Below are 14,566 nucleotides of genomic sequence, written 5' to 3' on the forward strand. Positions count from 1 at the left end.
GAGGCAAACTTAAGTTAGAGAACGGAAACTAAAAATTTTGTAATTTTTCCATTTATAAAGGGGCATAACTCTAGAACGGTTAGAGTGACCCTATCATAATTCAAACTTGATCTTTATTTGGTGGTAATAAGCATTGTGTATAAGTTTCATAACATTTGGTTGAGGCAAACTCAAGTTAGAGAACGGAAACCAATTTTGGGATGTATGTACGTTCGTTCGTTCGTACGTACGTACATACAGACGGACAAGGGTAAATCTTAATGCCCCCTCCGCTACGGTGGGGGCATAAAAACAATGAAATACTCTACATTTTTTAAGGTTTACTGATAACTTATAGTTTGGATATCATTAATGACCAATAGCTCATAGTCCGTCTTCAACATGATCTTATTTATTATACTTTAAGATTTAATTATAATTTAAGTAAATTTCAACAAGATTTGCTCATAACTGTCACTTTATTAGTTATCAGTAAAGACCTATAACCACAATGCATGTTGAAATGTACAATATTTTTTATGAAAGGCAGACCACTAAAATTTCAAAAAGGTTTTCAATGTTAGAATAGCACAGGTTTACACAATTTTTAATGATAATTCTCAGGTCTCTTAAGAAATGGTAGATCCTCGATCAATTCAAAGAAGGAAAGTTTTTACTACATATCAAAACAAATTTTCCTAAATCCTAACCATGGATAAACTTAGAAATTATTAAATAAAGATCCAAATCCCTCAAGCAAATTTGACCAAAAGTAGATTTGGCTATATCTTCCCCTTACTCCTAGACGAAAATCGGTCAATTTTTCCCCCTGCATATCCCTATTTTTACTCCCCCTGTGCCCCAAGTTCCAGCCCCTGACTACCACTTTCCTCCCTCCTGACTCCTGCTTCCCGTCCCATTTTAACCTTAATCCAGATAAGCATACAGGAAGTTGATGTGGAGGTTGAACTGATATGTTAAAGACCAACTTGTCAGAGCAACTGTGCTTTGCAGAGATTAAAACAACATTTTTTTCTCCTGATTCCTAACTACTGTGTACCTTTCAGAGAGACAGTTCTATTGTTATTGCTTCAACTCTTCAAAGGACTTTAATTATTACCTTAATAAGTCATGAGAAGCACAAACACCAAAATACAGAAGAGCCAGTTTTATAAAGTAAATCATCTATCTTATATGTTATGGCCAAGTGATAGCAATTGTTCACTCAAACCTTTAAGGAAAGATGAGTTGAACAAAGGACCCACACTAAAGACAATGATCTTCACTGAAGAAATAATACTGATTAAAGGAGGTCATAAATATTATCTTTTACTTTTTCTTGTGACCTGTTTTCATTTTTCTTTAGTTTACATTTTCCCTTCTTGTTCCTAATTCTACAGTGATGAATCAACCAATAATGGGGAGAAACCTTACTAGTTTTCAGAAGTACCGGTACAATAATATTTTTACTGATTAGCCTATTTATCATGATAAGCCTACAAAAATGTTTTCCCCTAAATTCTTCTGAATGGAGTGACCATAAAAAGGAGAGTTTTTCACATGAATTTGCCTTTAGATTAGGACTGCATTCCTTTTTTCAAAGTTTTGTCATTCAAATCCTTTTTATCTCATTGATATAAACTACCAATTTAATTTCTAATATTTGTTTTAATTTTTTTTAAATAAATAGCAGATACTTATTAACATTAACTATAACCATGATAACAATTAAATTTTTAACAATTTTTCATAATTTTTTAAAATGAATAACGAATCTCTATTTTTAAATGAATGAACTTACCTGTTTCTTGTTGTTTTAATCTGCTTACATAAAACGTTTTATATGGTGTTCTTCACATTTTAACCAGCTACTGACCGAAAGGTAAAGTTTACAGAGATAGTTATCAGATGTCAGTGTCAGATATCAACCAAATTATGGGTCAATATACCTATACATGTACCTACTATTATAAACAGGAAATCAAAATCTTTTTACAATAAAATGCTTCGCTGGGGCGCAGCTTGATACGACCGCAGAGGTCGAACCCTGAACAGTTGGGGCAAGTATGGACACAACATTCAAGCTTGATACAGCTCTGAATTTTGATTGTTATTAAATATTTGACACAGCATAGGTTTCTGACACAGAAAGAATGTGGTCTAAGAACTTGAATTTTTTTAATTTACCTATTATGGTCCAATGTCCAAAATCAAAATACATGGTTAGATTCAGCATATCAAAGAACCCCATATATTCATTTTTTGTTAAAATCAAACAAAGTTTAATTTTGGACCCCAACTTGGACAAACTTGAAAACTGGGCCCATAATCAAAAATCTAAACACATGTTTAGATTCAGCATATCAAAGAACCCCAAGAATTCAATTTTTGCTAAAATCAAACTAAGTTTAATTTTGGACCCTTTGGACCTTAATGTAGACCAATTTAAAAAACGGGACTTAAAATTAAAAATCTAAATACACGGTTAGATTTGGAATATCAAAGAACCCCAATAATTCAATTTTTGATGAAATCAAACAAAGTTTAATTTTGGACCCTTTTGACCTCAATATGAACCAATTTGATAGCAGGGCCCACAAATAAAAAATCTAAATACATGGTTAGATTCAGCATATCAAAGAACCCCATATATTCAATTTTTGTTGAAATCAAAAAAAGTTTAATTTTGGACCCCAACTTGGACCAACTTGAAAACTGGGCCCATAATCAAAAATCTAAACACATGTTTAGATTCAGTTTATCAAAGAACCCCAAGAATTCAATTTTTGTTAAAATCAAGCTAAGTTTAATTTTGGACCCTTTGGACCTCAATGAAGACCAATTTAAAAAACGGGACCCAAATTAAAAATCTAAAAACACGGTTAGATTTGGCATATCAAAGAACCCCAATGATTCAATTTTCGATGAAATCAAACAAAGTTTAATTTTGGACCCTGTTGACCTCAATATGAACCAATTTGATAGCGGGGCCTACAAATAAAAAATCTAAATACATGGTTAGATTCAGCATATCAAAGAACCTCATATATTCAATTTTTGTTGAAATCAAACAAAGTTTAATTTTGGACCCCAATTTGGACCAACTTGAAAACTGGGCCCATAATCAAAAATCTAAATACATGTTTAGATTCAGCATATCAAAGAACCCCATATATTCAATTTTTGTTGAAATCAAACAAAGTTTAAATACTGGACCCTATCTTGGACCAACTTGAAAACTGGGCCCATAATCAAAAATCTAAACACATGTTTAGATTCAGCAAATCAAAGAACCCCAAGAATTCAATTTTTGTCAAAATCAAACTAAGTTTAATTTTGGACCCTTTGGACCTCAATGTAGACCAATTTAAAAAACAGGACCCAAAATTAAAAACCTAAATACACGGTTAGATTTGGAATATCAAAGAACCCCAATAATTCAATTTTAGATGAAATCAAACAAAGTTTAATTTTGGACCCTTTTGACCTCAATATGAACCAATTAGATAACGGGGTCCACAAATAAAAAATCTAAATACATGGTTAGATTCAGCATATCAAAGAACCCCATATATTCAATTTTTGTTGAAATCAAACAAAGTTTAATTTTGGACCCCAATTTGGAACAACTTGAAAACTGGGCCAAAAATCAAAAATCTAAATACACGTTTAGATTCAGCATATCAAAGAACCTCATATATTCAATTTTTGCTAAAATCAAACAAAGTTTAATTTTGGACCCTTTGGACATTAATGTAGACCAATTTGAAAACTGGACCCAAAATATAAATTTCTAAATACACTGTTAGATTCAGCATAACAAATAAATAAATGTGATCAAAGATTTTACAAATCTAATGCGCCATACTGTGCAATTAAAGATTACTTCTTGAAATTTTTCAATATTTGAAATTTGAAAAAAAAATAATATTTGAAGATTAATTCTTTTTAATTTCTGAAATCTGAAATGAGAAAAAAATTGGCCCTCCACAATTTCTTTTTATCCCCCCGCCCCCTTTTTCCCCCCAAAAAATTCTTTCCCTCAAGATATGGTCATAATCTCAATTCAAATTTCCAATGGAGTTGGCAACCATAATTACCCATTTAAATTTACCATAGTGCTAACTTAATCTATTTTATAATAGAATTAATAAAAATATAGTGTCAAATCTTTCATATGGATTTTTTTGTAAAAAAAAAGATGAACACATTTGCAGATATTTTTACTGGTCTTCCTTTATAAATATGCATTTCTTTAAACATAATTTAAAAGCAGTGTAAGGGAAGTAACCAAAACATTGTATTTGGATTACCTCCCTTACACTGTTTTAGATTATCTTTATTGTTCATTAACCATTACTTTATACATAATTTAAAAGCAGTGTAAGGGAGATAATTTCAATGATGTATTTGATTTATCTCCCTTACACTGCTTTAAATTATGTTTTGTACTAAAGTATTTGTCCATTAACCAGGACAACCTTGTTTTTCCCCCTTTTTTGCCCCTAATTCCTAAACGGTTTGAGCCATAACCCCCCAAAGCAAATCCTAACCATCCCTTTGTGGTATGGAAACTTGTAGTATAATTTCAGAGAGATCCATACACCGTTCCACAGTTATTGTCTGGAAACTAGAAAATGCTCATTTTTGGCCCCTTTTTGGCCCCTAATTCCTTAACTGTTGGTACCATAACCCCCAAAATCAATCCCAACCTTCCTTTTGTGGTATTTAACCTTATGGTCAAATTTCAAAAAGATCCATTCACTTAAACTAAAGTTAGAGTGCGAAAACCAATATGTATTCGGACGACGACGCCGGACGACGACGACGACGACGATGACGACGACGCCGGACGACGACGACGACGACGCCAACGTCATACCAATATACGACCACAAAATTTTTTTGCGGTCGTATAAAAATTAAATACGTTATCCTCCTTCCTTACTGCTTTGTGACCCTGAAAGTTGATTTACCACAATACATGTAATTAAAACAGTCCGAGGGGATTTTATAGATGTAGTACAGGTATAAACCAAATGTTTATTTATAATAAATATGCATATATTTTGAAAGGCATTCAAAAAAAAAATTTAAGATCTTAAAAACAAGGGCATAAAGTACATGTCCATATACGTAACATTTGTTTACATTTTATATTTTACATCATCAACAAACATCATACTTTGACATCCTTTACGTAGAAAAATATGAACCAGTACATGTAATATGGTGTGTTATTTGATACTTAATGAACTTAGAGATAGGGATTTTTTCTCTATATGTAATACATGTACTTTAGTTTTTTATCACAAATTTTGAGATTGAAAATGATATATAACAATAAAAAGAGAATGGGACAGTGAGAAAAAATAATGAAAAAAAGACATGTAGGAGGTCAACAGAAAGTCTAGATAATTATGAGCTACAAAGATCTCATCTAATTTACAATAAACAATGTATAAATAAAATGCTTCGCTGAGCACAGCCTAATACGACCGCAGAGGTCGAACCCTGAACAGTTGGGGCAAGTTTGGACACACTATTCAAGCTTGACACTGTCTGAATTTGGATTGTGATCAAATTTTTGACATAATATAGGTTTCTGACACAAAATAAATGTGGTCAAAGATCTTAAAAATTTGAAATGGGACATTTAATTTACCTAGAATGGTCTGATATCCAAAATCTAACAACATGGTTAGATTCAGCATATAAAAAAACACCAAATATTTAATTTAATTCGAAATCGGACACAGTTTAATTTTGGACCCTTCAAACCTTAATATGGACTCATTTGAAAACAGGGTCCAAAATAAAAAAATCTAAATGCACAATAGGATTCAGCATATCATACAGCCGCAATAATTCAGTTTTTGATGAAATCAAACAAATTTTAATTTTGGACCTTTTTGACCTCAATGTAGACCAATTTAAAAATGGGCCCCAATATCCAAAATAGTAATACAAGCTAAGGTTAGAACCCCCAAAAATAAAAGACTTGAAATTTATCCCATTGAAATTGGTTAAAAGATTTGTATTTATTTTCAATTGAAGATTTCTTGCTATTGCCTAATACTGTGCTATTGCGCAATACTGTGCTGTTGCGCAATACTGTGCTATTGCGCAATACTGTGCAATTGAAGATTTCTTGCTATTGCGCAATACTGTGATATTGCACAATACTGTGCTATTGCGCAATACTATGCTATTGCACAATACTGTGCTGTTGTGCAATACTGTGCTATTACGCAAAACTGTGCAGTTGAAGATTTCTTGCTATTGTGCAATACTGTGCTATTGCAAAATACTGTGCTATTGTGCAATACTGTGCTATTGCACAATACTGTGCTATTGCACAATACTGTGCTATTGCGCAATACTGTTCTATTGAAGATTTCTTGCTATTGCACAATACTGTGCAATTGAAGATTTCTTCTTGAAACTTTTCAAAAAATTTGAAGAAAAAATTTATGAACCCCCCAAAAAAAATTGGAAAAAAAAAATCCCCCCCAAACTTTTTGAACCCCCCTTTGGAGTAATTACCCCCAAACTCAATCCCAGACTTCCCTTTGTGGTATGGAACCTTGTAGTACAATTTTAGAGAGATCCATACACTTACACACAAGTTATTGTCCGGAAACTACAAAAATGCTTGTTTTTGGCCCCTTTTCTGCCCCTTATTCCTAAACTGTTGGTACCATAACCCCCAAAATCAATCCCAACCTTCCTTTTGTAGTATTAAACATTCTGTTAAAATTTCATAGAGATCCATTCACTAAAACTAAAGTTATTGTCCGGAAACCAAATGTGTCTTCGGACGACGACATGATAGCATTATGCGAATGCAAAAAATTTTTGTGGTCATATAAAAACATGGTCTGATTATCAATGGACAATAAAAATCAAACAAGTAAAACTCACTGGAAAAACGGTCAATAGAATTTGAAATAAATATTCAGACTACTTATTAATGCTATAAAATTGAGAATGGAAATGGGGAATGTGTCAAAGAGACAACAACCCGACCATAGAACAGACAACAGCAGAAGGTCACCAACAGGTCTTCAATGCAGCGAGAAATTCCCGCACCTGGAGGCTTCCTTCAGCTGGCCCCTAAACAAATATATATATACTAGTTCAGTGATAATGAACGCCATACTAAACTCCAAATTGTACACAAGAAACTAAAATTAAAAATAATACAAGACTGACAAAGGCTAGAGGCTCCTGACTTGGGACAGGCGCAAAAATGCAGCGGGGTTAAACATGTTTATGAGATCTCAACCCTCCTCCTATACCTCTAGCCAATGTAGAAAAGTAAACGCATAACAATACGCACATTAAAATTCAGTTCAAGAGAAGTCCGAGTCTGATGTCAGAAGATGTAACCAAAGAAAATAAACAAAATGACAATAATACATAAATAACAACAGACTACTAGCAGTTAACTGACATGCCAGCTCCAGACTTCAATTAAACTGATTGAAAGATTATGTCTTCATCATATGAATATCAGGCACAATCCTTCCCGTTAGGGGTTTAGTATCATACCATCATAACATATATGAGAAGAACATAACCCATGTCATGCCAACAACTGGTTTTTAAATAAATGTGTTTAGTGCCGATGCAAAGACCCTATAAGTGAATCAATATTAACGCCAAAATATGCAATCTTTAATGACCTGACAACAGTATCGTAACTATATCCCTTCTTTATAAGTCTATTTAAAGGTTTTGTTAGCTTCAGAGGTGAATACTGACAATTTTGTGCTTTATAAAGAATATTTCCATAAAAAATTGGATGTGAAATACCTGAACGTATAAGAAGTCTGCATGTTGAGCTATATTTACGAATGATGTCCTTATACCGATGATAAAATTTAGTAAATTTTTTGACTAGTTTGTGATATCGAAAACCCTGGTGTAATAATTTTTCAGTAATACATAAATTTCTCTCGTTAAAATCTAAAACATTGTTACATACACGAGCGAATCGTACAAGTTGAGATATATAAACACCGTAAGATGGTGACAAGGGAACGTCACCATCTAAAAATGGATAAATAACGATAGGAAATGAAAAATCATCTCTTTTATCATATATTTTAGTATTAAGCTTTCCGTTAATGTTATAGATATCAAGATCGAGGAAAGGGCAGTGGTCATTGTTAGTATTAGCTTTATTTAAAGTAAGTTCAACAGGATAAATTTCTTTAGTATACATACTGAAGTCGTCATTATTGAGAGCAAAAATATCATCCAAATATCTAAAAGTATTATTAAATTTGTGTATCAGATGTTGTTTCGATGGGTCTTTGCTGATTTTTGTCATAAATTGTAACTCATAGCAATACAAAAAAAGGTCCGCAATAAGTGGTGCACAGTTAGTCCCCATTGGAATTCCGATAACCTGACGATATACGGAATCTCCAAAGCGAACAAAAATGTTATCTAGTAAAAATTCAAGGGCATATATAGTATCAAAGCATGTCCAATTGACATAGTTTTTTTGTTTATTGCTACTAAAAAATGACCTAAAAGAGTTTGAACATATATATTCACATTCTGACTTTTTAAATGCCCATTTAATTAGGTGTGTGAATTTTTTCTTAATGAGAATGTGAGGCAATGTGGTATATAGGGTAGAAAATCAAAACTTTGAACAGATTCAAAATCACCAATATATGCATGCAATTTATCAAGTACTTCCAAGGAGTTCTTGACACTCCAAAAGTAATTAATTCCACTATTTTCGAAGGCCTTATTTGAACAATTTATTATCAGGTTTTTGATTGTACCAAGTGTACTGGTAAGAAGAATAGACAATTTAGTAGTGGAACAATGGCTTGAAGACGAAATGAATCTATATTTGTAAGGTGTTTTGTGTAGCTTCGGAAGCCAATACATAGTTGGGACTTTCATTGTATTTGGTTCTGCTTGTAAAGCGGTAGCTAAAAGTTTATGTTTGTTACAGATGTCATTTTCTGAAAATGGAGTCAGTTGGAATGTTGGTGAATTGGTGATTTCTTTTTTCAGAACCTCAATGTAAAATTTACGTCAAACAATAATAATATTATTAGCAGCTTTATCAGCCGGGACAAAAACAAATTCCTTGGCTAGTTCTTTTAGTTTATGTTTGATACGAGAAATAGGTTTATTGTGGTTATTGTTAAGAGTAAAATGTTCTTTAAAATGTTGAATACGAATATCAACTATGTTCATTACTGATTTAAAAAAAGAGTCCAAAAATTTTTTGTCAGCTTTTTCCCGTCTTATCCATCTCAAACAGTAAGTATGGAGTGAGTCGTGGATGATATTACGACACTCATTCCAATTAATAATTGACGGGGGACGATATTTAGGTCCTTTACTGAGGAATGATTTTAACTCTCGGTCTTGAACGATGTTAAGATCTCCTGTTATTACATGGGAAATGGGTCCATAAATGTATTTGGAATTACTGGCTTTTTCTAACTGGAAGATCTTTGAAAAGCTTTATTCAAAATCATTTTTGCACATCAGCATACATATTAAGAAACTTTTCAGAATTATTTTTTATACTTTACTTCTACAACTACAACAGGAGCACATGACACCCTGATGAAACCTGCAATTCAGACATGTACTTTACAATCATTCCATTCTCAAAATATAGTTGACCTATTATTTACAGCATCTGAGATACAGACTTGACCATGAAAACTTAATCTTGATCACTGGCCCATGAAATGAGGTCTAGGTCAGGTGAACACTGTCAGACATATATGAAGACCTGGCAAGGAACCCATATACCAAATATATTTATCCTATTACTTGTAATAAGTGAGAAATTCAAGCAGTCGCTAAACCATGAAAATGAGGTCAAGGACGACGGACATATGACAATTTGGTTGAAGATGAACAAGGTTTTATTACTAGTTGTCCAGCATACAATGATGATAGGGAAATATTTTTCAAGGAGATAAAAAAACATTTGTCATAACTTTTCAGATCTCTCAATTGAGGCAAAATTTGTTTGGTTATTTACTTGTCTGTCCTAAAATATTTAGGGAATTATGTTATTAAATATCTAGATGTTAGACAAAATGAAAATTAATATTCGTAATAACAATGATTATTGTAATGATTTTATGGTTCTGGTCCTGCCTGGAACAAAACGTATATGATTTATATAAGATGAAGAAATATATGCAGCTCTATAAATATATGAACATTTAATATTGCATTTCAATGTTAATAAAAGAACAGAGTTCCAATGTTCCCCGCATTGCACATATTTTATCTATCCAAGGTACAAAGGCAATAACTAAAAAAAGCACTTTTTTTTGTTCTTTAAAACTTTTTATTAATATCTTAAGAGAAATGAAGGCTTTAGAGCAAATTATGCAATGTGATTTCCATTAGAATTAATATTTCCAAGGGGCATAACTCATTAAAAATATTTGATCAGAACTTATTTTCAAAGATTTTGCTGATATAAACCTAAAATATAAATTTCATAAAAATCTGGCAAGAATTGTACATATAAGAGTGCTCATAAGGCAAATTTCCATATAATTAATATTTCCAAGGGGTATAACTCTTTTAAAAATTATTGATCGGCACTGATTTTCAAACTCATCCAAGACATTGCTTATATAAACCTATGATTTGAGTTTCATAAATTTCTGGCAAGAATTGTACACATGACAGCGCTAACAATGCAATACTCCATATAGTTAATGTTTCCAAGGGGCATAACTCTTTTAAAAATAATTAATCGGCACTGATTTACAAACTTGTCCAAGACTTAGCTGATATTAACCTATGACATAAGTTTCATAAAAATGTGACAATAATTGAACACATGAGAGCACTAACAATGCAATTTTCCATATAATTCATGTTTCCAAGGGCATAACTCTTTTAAAAAAATTTGGTCGGGCTCTGATTTTAGAAATCATTCAGGACATTGCTAATATAAACCTATAATATAAGTTTCATCAAAATCTGGCAAGAACTATACACATGAGAGCGCTAACGATGCAATTTTCAATATAATTAATGTTTCCAAGGGCATTACTCTTTTAAAAATAATTGATTGGCACTGATTTGCAAACTCATCCAAGATATTGATAATATAAACCTATGATATAAATTTCATAAAAATCCGACAAGAATTGTACTCGTGAGAGCGCTTACAAGACCGGACGGACTGATGAAAAGACATGCGCACGGACAGACGGACAGCCGATATTTCTATGTCCCCCACAACACGTAGCGCGGGGGGACAAAAATTAGTTTTTTTTGTTACAAATCATAGTGTATTGTTTTGTATGTATAAATGTCATGCTGCCCATCAAGGACACTTGGAACAATAATTATTCTTATTTTTATGACAGACAGAAAGTTTGTAACAAAAGGAATCGTCGTACAAGGTATGAACTTTATGAAGCATCCAGGTCTTCTTTATGCTGAAATATAAAGCTTTCAACAAACAGTTTTTTCCGCCTTTGCCCCCAGATTGTAATTCCTATGTCTCACAGCAGCTTTGGTTGAAGGTGAGACAAACAACAATCAATACACCTCTAACTCATTTAGTGATAAGACCTCATCAGCAGTCAGAGCAAAACACAACTGTTGGAATGACAAAATATAGGTATCAACTATTAACAGGATGTGTAAGACAACAAGAGATTCATCAAGAAAAAGAAATTAAATCATGTTTGTCATATATGTGGGTTCAGGATTACAATGGAACTTCTATTATCAGAGGTTAGAAAAAGGAATACATTAGATTTAGTATTCAGGTGGATAAATTTCATTTGTATTCAAAGAAAATTCTGAATAGTTAACAAAGGTTGTGTCATCTAAATATCTGTAGCTTTTGTTCAAATTAACTATCAAGTGGTATTTCATAGAGTCTCCTTCATGTTCATAACAGTAAATGAATAAATCTGCAACAAAAGGGGCACAGTCAGTCCAATCAGATTATTTTCAGATATACATTATTGCCAAAGCAACATGAACACTTGTGTCTTATATGTCTCTGACATGGGAAAAGGGGCATATCATCTGAAAATTATCATTACAGGCACAACAAATACTGCAAAATATTTTTGAACTGTCATGATCATGTACAATTTTTTTCACGAACAAACTTTATACAGCATCAAAAATGGGTCAATTCGGTCAAGGTACAGTGACAATGATTGTGACCAGGTCTTACCATAAATATAGTCCATTAGAATTCAGGTTTAGCTATGTGAATGTAGTGAGCTTCTATGTCACCATAAAAAGTGTACCTGTGTCTTGCTTACCACAAACCTAACTTGAGTTCCAGATGATAAGCAAAATATCTTGCTGGGTAAGGATATTGTTCATAGATCTATAAACATGATATATCACTGGGGCAAATTTTTACAATGTTTTGGGCAAAAAGGTAAAATTACACAAATAAACTGGTATATATAACATTAATGATATACAGCTTTTGTTTAAGTAATTATCTGTGGAATGAAAGGTTGCATGCTAATGACACTTTTTGATTTTCAATTCAGGCCCTGAAGTCGCCTTGTTATCATACCTTCTTTCTTCAAATTTTGGTAACGTTTGTTATTTTTTAATTGAAAAAACTGAAAACCTGCCATGAAGAATAATGTTCTAGTGATAAACAGATATACTTAATTTCTATCTAGTAATCATGTATGTGCAAACAACAAAATATAAAATCACATTTCACTTAAAGTAAATAAGTAGACCCCAAACCACACTGCATTGGAAAATGCAAATACTTTATAATAGGTCAAAGTCTGGGTTACATTTCTCAATCAACAATAATGTAAATTAATGCAAATCAATGAATTAGATCATGTCTATGGAAATGAAGTGTAATAATGAGTTACTGTAAAAATACCTGAGCAAAAAAAGATAATGACAGATCATAATGACCAGGTACAATGACACATTAAGTACGGGGTTCATCACTATCGTACAATGACTTACTAAATAATAGGCACATCTCCATTCTCTTCGATCTCCTTACAACAAAGTGCCAAGAAGGTGTCCAAGGCTAAGCTTTTTGTCTGTAATAAACACAGTGGTTTTTTAATCAATTGATGACTTTGAATTTGCACTTTAAAATTCAAAATAACATTTCAAAAATGAAGATTTTTTTTCAATAAAGAATGAATTTAAATTGTAAAAAAATAAAGATGTGCTTGGTTATGAGATACAAGCAGCATTATAATGTTTGGCCTGAAAATATGGGGAAGAAAAATGTGAACTGTACACAAAGTATCATATTATTAAATAACAAGAACTTGAAATATTTTAAATTTATGTCTTTAAATTAAATTGAGTCATATATAGTGACTATTTCTATGAGCAATGAGTGGTTATAAAATATACAGAAAAGTTGAAATGGGAGTAGTGAATATTACAAGTATCTTTGTTTTAGAATGATGACATATGTCATGATATGTAGTAATAACATTAATAGGGCCTTGGTGGCCATGTGGTCTAGCCTGTCAACACTGAGGTTGTGAGTCAAATCCCTCATGTGGTAGGTGCATTCGACTCCAATCTTATTTGACTAGGATTGTTAGTTTTCCTACCGAAGGTCGTGGTTTCTCCTAGTACTCCAACTTCCTCCAACTATAAAAACTTACCACCAGAGAATAGCACAATAGTGCTGAAAGCGGTGTTAAACAAAAATCAATCAACCAATCAATTACATTGAATTAAATAATTTAATCAGAACTTAATCATACGGTGTGTTTAAAATATCTAAATAACATTAAAGTGATACATTTTCATATAAAATACACAGCAGCTAACCACAAATTAGTTCATGAGCTAAAAAGATATATATTTCAAAAACATATTGTGATCTCACAATGCACCTCAATCCTTTACCATGTTTACTCAACAAATGTATGCTGTAAATCAACTTATTTTCACGACTTTGGCAAGTGGAAAAAAAAAACATAAAAAATAAACTGTCATGAGACTCATGACTATGTAACACTTGGGACTAATCTTATATAAATACATCAAGAAAATTAGAAAACCATGAAAATAAATTACTACAATGTCAGCTAAAGGGCCAAACATGAAATAAAGTATCAGCGAAGATAAGTTAGTCTACAGATACTAAAAGAAAATAATATGAAAATAAAGCACCAACCTGTTCCTGATTTGGATGTTTTCTAGCACTACTGTATATGTCCCAAATTTCCTTTATACTCAGCTTAACTGCCATGTTGACTGCTTTAAGTTTACTTCACCTTTGTCTGTCTTTATTGATGAAGTGGTGTTAAAATGATTGAACTGGTCATGTTATCCATGTCACATAAGTACAATTTTGTTTAAAAGTATCTACAATTATAATAACACAGTATTCTTAATAATGCAGCTCAATTCTAATTTAAAAAAAGGAAACATAAGGTCATAATTATATATATTTATAAAAAAAATGAGGCGATGTGGTGTGATTGCCAATGAGACAACTATCCACCAGAGTTATATATATAACCAGCATTTAACTTGGCCTGTTTTTAACTTTTGTACACATAGACAGGCATTTATATTTATGCTTTTT

At 32.1% G+C, this 14,566-nt stretch overlaps 1 protein-coding gene and 1 long non-coding RNA gene across 4 annotated transcripts in view; both read right to left on the reverse strand.

The window, feature by feature from the left end:
- LOC127698379 (lysosomal-trafficking regulator-like) overlaps positions 1 to 14,566 on the reverse strand; it is a 130,143-nt gene that overhangs the window by 84,873 nt on the left and 30,704 nt on the right. For 2 of the 3 annotated variants that reach the window (XM_052201789.1, XM_052201788.1), the window contains exons 2-3: positions 14,153 to 14,343; positions 12,970 to 13,049 (exon numbers count right to left, since the gene is read on the reverse strand). In XM_052201789.1, coding sequence (XP_052057749.1) covers positions 12,970 to 13,049; positions 14,153 to 14,227 — 155 coding nt within the window. In that variant the 5' untranslated portion in view covers positions 14,228 to 14,343. Of the gene's footprint in view, positions 1 to 1,780; positions 1,838 to 12,969; positions 13,050 to 14,152; positions 14,344 to 14,566 lie in introns of those variants that run through there. The other variant, XM_052201791.1, reaches the window with a different exon arrangement.
- Positions 2,168 to 3,749, reverse strand: LOC127698425 (uncharacterized). Its single transcript, XR_007980825.1, has 2 exons — positions 2,942 to 3,749; positions 2,168 to 2,544 (listed from the first exon to the last, which is right to left on the reverse strand). It is a non-coding gene; the product is annotated as an uncharacterized LOC127698425 (long non-coding RNA).

Source organism: Mytilus californianus, unplaced genomic scaffold, assembly GCF_021869535.1.
Source record: "Mytilus californianus isolate M0D057914Y unplaced genomic scaffold, xbMytCali1.0.p SCAF_4, whole genome shotgun sequence".
Classification (NCBI taxonomy): domain Eukaryota; kingdom Metazoa; phylum Mollusca; class Bivalvia; order Mytilida; family Mytilidae; genus Mytilus; species Mytilus californianus.